The sequence below is a fragment of the Neolamprologus brichardi genome, chromosome 10 (genome assembly GCF_056152115.1).
Source record: "Neolamprologus brichardi isolate AB-2024 chromosome 10, ASM5615211v1, whole genome shotgun sequence".
NCBI classification, from domain to species: domain Eukaryota; kingdom Metazoa; phylum Chordata; class Actinopteri; order Cichliformes; family Cichlidae; genus Neolamprologus; species Neolamprologus brichardi.
In genome coordinates, this window is record NC_142113.1 from 26,020,315 (window position 1) to 26,031,462 (window position 11,148).

At 41.5% G+C, this 11,148-nt stretch overlaps 1 protein-coding gene across 1 annotated transcript; it reads left to right on the forward strand.

Moving 5' to 3' along the window:
* Positions 1-7,814: 7,814 nt before the first annotated feature.
* LOC102782403 (uncharacterized protein C11orf87 homolog) lies at positions 7,815-10,563 on the forward strand. The gene is made up of 2 exons (XM_006785071.3): positions 7,815-8,543; positions 9,023-10,563. The coding sequence occupies exon 2, from the start codon at positions 9,109-9,111 to the stop codon at positions 9,538-9,540; it is 432 nt and encodes a 143-aa protein (XP_006785134.1). The 5' UTR covers positions 7,815-8,543; positions 9,023-9,108; the 3' UTR covers positions 9,541-10,563.
* Positions 10,564-11,148: the final 585 nt, after the last annotated feature.

Below are 11,148 nucleotides of genomic sequence, written 5' to 3' on the forward strand. Positions count from 1 at the left end.
GCTGCTGCTGGTGTAATGGTGCGGGGGATATTTTCTTGGTACACTTTTGGGTCCGTTAGTACCAACATGGCATCATTTAAACTCCACAGCCTGCCTGAGTATTGCTGCTGACCTTCCTGTCCATGCCTTAATGACCACAGTGTACCCATCTAAATGCAGAATGATGATTAGACATCACTCTGTATTGGATAATTAGTTATTATTAATCTCTGGCTCTCCTCCACAGTGTCTTTTCCCGTCTTCCTCCCTTCACTCCCAAACTGTGAGAGCGGGAAGACAGAAAAAGACTCAGGGAGGTGGCCTCTCCCTGAGCAACAAACAGTGTTGCTCATCACAAATCTGTAGCTCTGTTTCCTAAAATCTGAGCCCCCTGGCTGGGCTCCATATGGATCACCAAAGTTTCTAATCTACCCTTTTCATTGTTGTAGTTTGATAATCAAGTTACCGCACAATATTTAATTAAATTTTGACCATTTTAAAGAGTAAAAAAACAAAGCCACAGGGTTTAAATTAGGCGTTAGTCTTCCTTTATTGAAGGGGTTTTGACCAGGAAATGTAAAAATTAATACTTGGAAATAAGATGTTCTAGTGGCTATCTGATGTCTTAAACACCACAAAATACTTCACCTCGTGATTAAAGGTTTGAGGAGTCTTCCTTTTCAGACTTCAAATTGTGACTCAGTATTTTTACCTTAAAGAATAGCTGCCATAAAGAACCGTCACCAACTCTGCACTTCTACTCGGTGGCACGGAGCATCTCACCATCATCCCATTGTTGTGGTTTTATGGCTCACAAGCTCGCTGTTGTAGTTCATTCTCTCATCAGCCTCATTTCCAGCCTCAGCGGGCAGTGAAAAAACCCTGCTAAACCGACTGCTGTTTGGCATAAGGGCTGACAGCATACAGTGTGCAGAGGTGTGAAATTGGACAGGGTTTAAACTTCTCACTGGAGCTCTCTTTTCATCCATCACACAACCTCTTTTTGTGTGTACAACTGAGGGAAAACCAAAGGCTTCTAAGAGAGATGGTCTGAATGTGTGCACCGTAATCTCCATCCTTATGATTCATCAGGAGATAACAAAGGCACACAAAAGATAAAGCCAAGGCGATGCCGAGTGATTTGCACCACCCCCGAGTGAGCAGGTGTAAATGTTCCTGCCTTGAATGTGACTACATGACACTTTGTATTTGAAAAGAGACCCTCTTTCTACTCTTCTACTCCAGGATTCATTTTTTAGATTCGGTCAGCTTGACCTAGACAGCTGGGAGGAGAGGACCTGTATGAATATTAAAATAAGCGCTGTAATCACTCTCCATTTACCAGCCCACAAACATATGCCATGCTTTAAACTGTGCCTGAATAGCTGCATTAATCTTTCAGTATGCACTCATCTACTGTGAGTTCATCATCCAGGGACCCTCACTCCCTCCAAGGCCATTCATTTTTCATGGAGCCCCGACGGTGATGGAGCATGTCCACGAGTGCAACTGGGAAATTACTGTGAGAATCTTCAACACTTTGTGGCGTGAACGCATATTAAAAGAAAATCACATGGACCTTAATCTAACTAAATGTTGCTTTCTGCTTTTTTATTTTTTGTTGTTGCCACTCATCTCTGTTTTATATCCCAAGCTGCATGGGGACTGCTTGAGTTGAGGTGCAAAACATCCATTATCCATCCGTCTCTCCTTTTGAGGGTACTGGAGCCTATCCCAGGTGTCATATGGCCAAAGGCGGGGTACACCGTGGACAGGTTACCAGTCTAACACACAGAGACAGACAACCATTTGTACCTATGGGCAATTTAGATTAATCAATTAACCTATCCACACAAACTGCATGTGGTTGGACAGTGGGAGTGCTCAGAGGAAACCCACACAAACACAGGGAAAACATGCAAACTTCATACAGAAAGACCTCAGTCTAATGGTGGAATTGAACTATGCAGCAACAGTGCTAACCACCGTGCCACCGTGCTGCCACTACCATCAAATCCTGAATTTTCCTTGCACATCTCTGCTGCTTGTTTAAGACTCTTAAAGCCTGTAAGCAAGTTTCCAAACCATCGGGAACATCTGCTTTATTTATTAACCCTCTCAGGCTCAAATTAAACTTTTTGTTGCTAATGCACAACCAAGTCTTGCAGTGGTACTTCTGAGTAGAAAAAACTCATAAAATGTGTATGTGGGGTAATCAGGTTGTTAGTTTTTAACTGTTGCAAATCAGCAACGTCTGCCTCGAGAGGGTTAAATCCAGAAAGTTAATTTAATTTCAGAACAAAAGATTTATGGCTTTTCAGAAGCATTTCAAATCCTATATTTCTGATGAGGGGCTGACTCCCCAATAAATGGCTGATGAGCCTTTACAGTGTAAAAAAAACCACCCCAAAGCTCCATCGTGATTAATGATAAAAAAAAATATCGGGACATGGATATGAAACCCATTTGTTCTCATATTCATACCCAGCTCTTTTGCTTTTATGCTTGTCAAACTTTAGTGAGTATTTCTTAAAAAAAAAAAAAAAGTATAATGTTGTCAGAACCCTCGAAAGAAAAGGAGTTATGACTTGTGAAAAATACATTTATTAAGAAGGAAAATGTGAAATATCAGCTCATATCAGCTCATCAGTAATGTGTGTGGATCTGTGATCAGTGCAAAAAAAAAAAAATCAAAGCATAAAGTAAACTAAACGACTTGGAATGAATGCAATGGAGACTGATTGCAAAGGTCCTCAGTTGAACAATTAACCCAGGTGACAAACATTACTCTAAATAAGCCACACCTCTAATCCAGGTAGCCGCCACAACCTGTGAGTGGATACAGAAGCCCCATCACATTAATGTTAAATGATGTTAACATGTTTTCCCTTCTTTCAAGAGGTTTCTGAGAACTTTGGAGATTATTAAAAGTCACATTAAGCAGTGACAGCTGTGCAGTTATAACACACTCATTTCTACTTAATATCTCAGATTACTCTGCTCTTATGATATGCAGAGACCAATGCTTTCAATACAGCTGCTGTGGTTGCGTTTCAGAGAGGTGTGGGCTAAAGTGTCTGAAAATAACCAACCAACCAACTCACACCTCTAGCTCACCTCTACCTAAGGCTGTATAGGACTAAAATAGCAAGTATTCTGCACATGTAGAGCATCATTTAACCTTTAATAGGTTCTTCAAAGTGTTTCAGAGGAACGCACATGCAGCCAACTCTGCGATTAGCGAACACATGGGTCTCGGCCACCCACTTGTTGGCTCTAAGCACAGCAATTTCCTGTTGATGCTCTTATTGTTTCGTAGGCTGTGTAATATGACAATGATTTACATTCATACTGGGCAACTCAGCATCTCTTGTACTGAAGTTTAATTCCAGTGTGCAAACCCTGTGGTTACGATAATGAATCCAAACAGATTAACTCTATTCAATTCAGAACAATTTAATTTTAAATACGCAATTTTAAATCATATGTCTCTCAAATGAGGTCAGCGCTTTAAAACTAAGAGAAACCAAACAAGTCTCCAGTGAACATGGACTCAGAATTAAAACTGTCCTTTATTTGTGGAGTTTCTTTTTAGATTCACTTACAACTGGGGTGTCAAACATAAGGCCCGAGCAGGCTGAAATTACTCAAATCTGGCCTACTGGTCAGCTTTGTAAAGTCTAAAGGACATTTAAGTGTATTGTCATAGGTTTTATAGCTTTTTCTGTTAATAAAGACCTCCCCCATGGCCATTCATACTGTACCAAACGAATTAAGTAATTACTAATTAGTAAGTTATTGTAATTCCAGTGCTAAAACATTCATCTTTCCTATGAGATATGCCCTCCATACATTAAAAATAAAAAGACCAAAAATAAAAATAATAAAAATTAAATGTTGTCAAACAATAAAAACTAAACTTAAAGAAGAAAATGCACCCTGGAAACTAAACTGAATTAAAAACATATAGTCAAAGTGGAATAAAAGTAAAATCTAATTAGAAATTCCCAAACTACAACAACACTAATTTGTGGCAACCCATAGTTTTACAGACCTGCCAGATATTGCCGATCCTGCCTATTGACAGAATCGATCACCTGGTTACTGTGTTGCTCTACGACATGCTGAACCAGCAGCAGCTGACACCATCACAATCAACAAGACTCAACATGAGGAACGCTGGCTCTGTCCAGGCGGTGGGAGGGGCAGGCAGCACTGGATCTTCCAGTCTGCTTGAGGTATCACGAACAATGGCTCTCAACCCTTCGATGAATGTAGGGGCTATAAACTAGAACACATGAACTCCACAGAAGCTCCTTTTACGCTTTTCCTTATCTTTTGTCATATACCTATATACGGCTAAAATGGTGGATGCTCGTGAAACATTGTTGAAGATTCAAATAATGAGTTCAGCGTATGTAAAAGTAACCTTTGCACTCTAATTGCTCAGTTTCAGACAGAGTTTGCTACACTTGGCTTTGTATCATGTTAATGAGAAGAAATATAGTTAATATGGGGCATCACTTTAGCTCACTGGTGGCCCAGGTTCAAGTCTGACCTGCTGCCCTTTGCTGTGCGTCTTCTCTGCTTTGACCCTCCACTTCCCTGTCTAATCTTCACTAATAAAGGCAAAAAATGTTTTTAAAAAAACATACCTAATATGGTTACTTCACTCAAAGCTCCAGCTGTGAGCACAGAAGCCCCACCCACCTGCAGTTCAAACCTTCTCTTTGCAAGAAGCAGCCAATCAGAAGAAAGCTGGCTAAAAAGAAGTAACAACAACTCCTCTAACAGAGGGGACAATGATGAGTTGGATGAAGGCCTTGAATTATATAAATAAAGATTATTAAAAAATGTGTCAATCATGCAATCATGCACAGCTACTCCAGTAGAATTCAGGTATAAATATGGAGCTGGAAAATATTAATAAAGGTTCCCTTTATAAATAATAAAACATTTCATTTCCCCTATGGGGCATCCTGTTGACGTTATTAGCATCCTTAATAAAGCAGTCTGCAACACTCTGACGGCACAGATGTAATCTGAGGTCTCGAATCAAGTTTGAGTAACTGACCCCGCATCTCAAAGGTTAATGAACACCAAAGGGCTGCACAGCAGCTCCTGCTTCTTAATATTTTTTTAATCATTCCAGTAATCATTTCATCGTTCCTCTCCCTGCCTTTGAGTTGAACAGCAGACATATGGTGATTACATTGCAAAATAATGTACCAGCCTGGCAATGATATTGTAGCAAAGGCTGAGTGACTTTTAAAGATGTGTTCACACCAATTTGAGAACAGTGTGAAAAAGTGAAGCCATCTCATTCATTTGAATGACAACAGTCTAGCAACACAGGGAGGGTGTGAAGTTTATTGCCTGTTAAACCTCACAAATAGACAGCATAATGTTTACTGTGCATAAATTACCACTTTTCACACTACGAACTCAAACCCTCAAGCTGAGATACAAGGCTGCAGATTATCAGCGTTACGAAACAAAAGAAAAATGGGACTACGCTCATCATGAAATAAAATAGAAGCCCACTGTTTGCATGAGAAAGCAGTATTAGTGGCATACGGCATATTCTCACAACGCTTTAAAGTCTCAGTAGGTCGAGGTGTTCTCGTTGTAGAAGCGTCTCCTCACTTCTCCTTCACCCACACTTCTATATTTGGAGTTTGTGTCACAATGCCTGCAGTAATCTTCCAGTCAGGGAGTTGAGCTTATCTCGGTCGTGATTTCAATTAGAGGCTTTTTTTGTAAACTGTTTCTACAGTCATGTGAAAAAATAAAAATATATATTGAACTAATAAACACCTGAATTTCTTTGAAACAGTAGTAGAAGGTGTCAAAAATCAACAAAATGTTTGTTTTTTTAGTATGTAAAAGAGTTATTACATAGATAAGAGTGAACAAAAAAGCCTGACGTTTATCACAAATTCAAATGCAGAAAGTCTGAATCAAAGGTTCAAGAGTCTGCTAAACGTTTTTTATCAATAACCTCCAGACAAAATGAGCTGTGGGTGTCTTCGTGGATAAATCATTCTACCCAGTGAGGTATATGATTGTCTAATAGCACGTAAATGGCAAGAAGAATCTACCAGAAGTGATGAGCAATCCTAAATGTCTTCATGGGTTGTGCAGGTATCTCAATCAGAAAGACTGTGCACAGATTTTATTGTCGTGGGAGGCGAGCCATTAAGAAGCCCATTATGAGAGCTGGACAAAACCTGAACTGGAAAAGTGTCAGTCTCTGATTGAACTACACATTCTGCTTGAGCATAATGAGATTATATCTGTATCAAATTAAAGCTGAACCAGAAAGTGAACTTTCATCGGGATAATTATGATCCTAATTGCACTAAAAAAAAAATCCACAAAGAAATACACTCGGTAGTCACTTTTATGGTGAAAAACTTGCAAAAAAAACGTACAAAAATTGTATTACTTTATCGTAAACTTACTCTTATAGTCAATGTGAAGGCCACCAGGGGAAACGGTTTTATGTATTTGTGACACTGAGGGGCACTTTTTGTTATTGATTAGGGGGTCTTTAAATGTGCTTATTTATACACTGACTGGAAACTGTATTAGGTACGCCTTGCTAGCCTCAGTCAGGCTCCCTTCTGCCTTTACTTTTCATGCCACAGATTTAACAAGGTGCTGGAAACCTTCCTCTGAGAATTTGATTCTCTGTCATGTTCCTGGGTTTGTGAGCCAGGGTTTATGTATTTGGACAATTTGATTCCGGATTATCTAATATTCTGAAGTTCCTTTGATGTTCCTGGTTTTGGTCCTCATTGTTGTGTTTCTGCATTGTGTAGTATTTCTATATTGTGGTCTTCGTTTTGTCATCTAGTCTTTAGGTATCTGTTTCCATGTCTCCCCTGTGTTCCACGTTTAGTCGATCTTGTCTTCATGTTTGTTTATCTCTTTTCCCCTGTTTTATGTTCCCTTCTGTCTCCCCGGTCTGTTGTTTCCCCTCGTTGGGTTACTCCCAGTCCTAGTGTCAATTTCAAGTGTCTTAGTCTGTGTCTCGGTGTTCGTTCCAGTTTTACTTTGATAGTCTCCGTCTTGTGTTCAGTTTTGCTTCCTCTGTCTCGTCAATCTGATAATGTCAGTTGTGTTCCCCCTCCTCAGGCCTGTTCCCTTGTTATCCTTCATGTGTATATATTGTCTGCATTCCTCTGTTCTCCGCTGTGTTTGCCTTTATTGTAAGCAGTAGTTCTGTCTGTCTGTTTTTCTTCCTGTCAGTCAGTTTATTTTATATTTTGTGTCTGTTTAGTTGGGGCTTGGGGCTTTTACCTTTTGTCATCCCTTTTTTCAGCATTAAAGCTGTGATTTTTACTTCAGTTCTGTGTTACTGAGTCCTGCGTTTTGCCAACCACAGCGCTGCCTGCCACACACTTACACCTGCAGATATGAAATAAAATGAAACATATCTACACTATTTCAAAGAGGATAAAATGTTGGCTTATGCAGATTTTTACAAAACAATTAAATCTCCATTTAGAACTTTTCTTACATTTCTGTGGCGTTGACAAGTTTCTCTGTCAAGGACAAAAGCAAAAAAAACAGTTCAGTGGAATTTTGGTCCCTCGCCACCAAAACCTGCAATCCATATTTAGAGGGCTAACTGTACCTGGCTGTTCTAGGCTGATATAAAACTTCAGCAGTGTGAAGATCACGTATTTGCCCCCAGAACCCACACACTGAAGCAGATATTGATTTCCAAAGTGTTTACTTAGCAGAGTTACACCTGCGACGGCTTGATTTAATGAAGAGTTAAACTGATTTTCAGCTGTAGATCTGTGATAAATGCACAGAGGTGTTCTCTGAGCACAAATCCCATAAAGTCTCTGGTAACAAGTGTAGGTGTGGAGCTTTCTAGCAACTTTAGAAGCAAATGAAATCCTCACAGCATGCACAGACCTACAAATGAATGCAATTTCTGTTATTATAATGAAGCTTAAAATCTTCATAGCATGTACGTTTGCAGCATTTGACTGACCACACCCTCAGGAATGCCACTGATAGCTAATTTTCCTCCTTGTTTAGTAATCAGGATGATTAGTGTTTATTAGTTTGCTTATTGGAATGAAGCGCACGCACCGGGGTCATGTTAATACATAAATTACATCTCAGGGTGAAAAGAGGGGGGGGGACAAACAACCCTGCCAGCTGACTGGTATAGGAGACCTTTAATGCAGCTGCAGCTCTTCATTCAGATGCTGAGTGGAGCAGCGGACGGCTGGAGGAGGAGGGACGCTTTTCCAGGAAAACCAGACACAGCTCTATTCTAATCGCATTTTTGAAAAGCCCACTTTGATGCATAGTGAGGGAGTTTCCCTCTCTACCTGAGATATTTAGCTGGGGGAAAGAGCCGTCCTAGATGCAGACTGAGTGGATTGCGGCAATCAAAGCGTCCTGAATGATCGGAGCTCAGCAGCAGCAGCAGCAACAGCATCACATTGTATGAAATGCGTCACCGCGATCCAGTTTTCCCATTTACACACATCGGCTCGCCACTCACGGACCGCTTCCCGCACTGACTGTTTTATCAGGTAAGACTCCAGCATTTTTCCTCCTGCTGTTTAAATATAGCCTACCTGCCTGAGCTGATGCAGATTATTATACTCTGCGTAAAGCTGACATTCTTATCGTAAAACGCTGCTGCGTGGAGCGCAGAAAAGGGCTTCTGTTGGGGCTAAATCTCGAAGGCCTACACATTACAATAGCTGATGTATTGTCCCGACTTCTGCTGTGTCTTATATTCAAAGCAACGTCCGAATTTAATTCATTTATTTATTTTCAACCTGACCTGGGCGTATTATCTGTTAGGAGTTGGCACATTTCATCTAACACTGTGATTCAGTGCGAATCACAGTACCATCACAGTGCCACTTGCCATCTTAATTGTCTCGGTTTGGTTTTATTAATGTAGAATGGATCAGCTAATGGGGAAACTGGAGGGCGGGTTTCTAATGTTCTGCCTCCACTGGAGCTGATCAAGCGGGTCTCGTGTGTCTTCTTTTCGGTGCAGGTAACCACATGCGCGGGCCGGTGTCACCGCGCTGAGCCCGGAGAGCACGAAGGGTACAGGGGTCAGTGAGACTTGGAGTGGCCGGGATGACAGCCAGAACCGCCGAGGCCTCGGGGCTGTCGGTGCCGCTGCACCGCTGTCACGGGGGGTTCCAGGCCAGTAACGGCACCTGCGCGGAGCAGCTCAGCCTCTTTCCGCCGTTCTCCTCCACCCTCGCGCTTCTCGTGCTGGTGGCCGTGCTCGTGGGGATCGTCCTCGTTTCCCTGGCAACCTTCCACTTCCACAAGAGGAAGCTTCGGAATAGGAAGATCCAACGCGCGCAGGAGGAGTACGAGCGCGACAGTCGCAACCCCGCGCGCGCCGGGGCGAGCGGGGAGCCCGTGAGGCCGTGCGTCATCGTCCGACCAGTGAGATGTGAGGAGAAGCTCTCGTGTCAGAGCGCGGAGAGCGCGGAGAGCGGGGACGTGGAGGCGGAGGACAAACAGGCGCTGCACGAGACAGTTTCTCTTGACTGTTAACTTAGTGCAACTTCAGGGAACGAGACTGTGGAATAAACAGGAAAAGCAATAAGGCACAAAGAACTCCCACACCCCTCTCTGCTGCTTGTAGATGAATTAGGAAAAAAATGCAGAATACTGAGCAGAATAGGCCTAGAGGTAACATTTCACGGACACACAGATTAGCTGTGATGCCACACTCCTCCCTAAAACACCACTATTTAGCCAACTCCTTTTGGGACTATGTAAAGTATTTGCCTGCTTTGACTTTTGGGCCTCCCTCTTTCTCCTTTCCCTAAAATGTTGTTTAAACCTCAAATATGTTGAAACTTTAAATCCTCCCAGGGATGTGCACATGGTTGTGCTTAAATTATTGAGAGCTGGTGAGATAACACAGACCATAATGGCTCGCTGATCTTCCTTGGCATGTCCTCTGACACACTACCAGTATGTAGTTAGTCTATAATGGATGTTGTGGTGCTGTTAGGCAGTGCAAAGCTGCACATAGGCTATAGACAACGGCTTATTTGTTTGCTGTAGTATTTTTCCTTCAATCAAGTGACTTAGCATATTTGCATAAAGTACTGTCCTCCAATGTCTGTTAGACATCTGTAGGTAGCTCTAGTTAGCCTGACAGGATGCAAAACCTTTTTGCTGTAGTTATGCACATAAGATAGTTTCTTTTTTCCTTTCAAGTGTCTTTAACGTAACTCTTTGGCGCTAATACAGTATTTTAATTTTTGAGTATTTATAATGTATTCTCTGAGATGTAATAAATTGAGAAATCTTCCAAGAGAGGCTTTCAGTTGAAGCCAGTCTTTTTTCTCTCTCTCTTTGTCTCTCCTGATCCTTAATATTGTATAATAGTGGGCCTACTAGAAATTCTGTGTCATTTATTATATGAATTCACTGTAAATGTATGCCATTATGAGAGCTGGAATGTTTGCAGTAACACCATCTTTCTGGAGTTCATATAACCTGCCTTATCAAAGGAAAATGTGTAATATTCAAAGTTTCTAAATAAATACATGATATATATAAATACTTTATGTTAATCCCTTGAATGTGTCAGGACTACTTTTACTACTGAAGGAAATGTACAACTACACTGGAAACTGAATTGACAGGTACAATTTATCCTCATGATTGCAGTACTGTATAGGTGACATTATGAAAATGTTTACATTTACATTCTTACCATTGCCCAATCCTCTTGGAGTGAACAAATGACCTTCCCAAGGGTCTCTAAGAACCCATGAGTCGTGAACTACTGGTGCTGAAAGCTGTGTCTACTGAATACAAAATCACATTCACTGCATATAGGGCAATATCGTCCATACAGACCCTATCAGTCTTGTCCACAGACACACCATCGTTGAGCTCAACTTCTTTCTGCAAGCCCCATCACGTCTTCTTGGACATCGGTGGCCGTGAGTCGGCATCAGACGGCATGTTGGCTGGGTACCAGGACACCATGTTCCTAATTGTCCCCAGCAAAAATGCTTGGAAATAAGAAGCAATCTTTGGCAAGATGCCCCTTCTGGAACATGCACTGACAGCCCGCCTATCTATCTTATCTCATTGGCATAAGTGCAACAAAATGAAGCCATTTATCCTCACAGGAAAATT

What these genes read in the sequence shown, in the direction of transcription:
- LOC102782403 (XM_006785071.3), top strand. Translation starts at nt 9,109, where the DNA reads ATGACAGCCAGAACCGCCGAGGCCTCGGGGCTGTCGGTGCCGCTGCAC.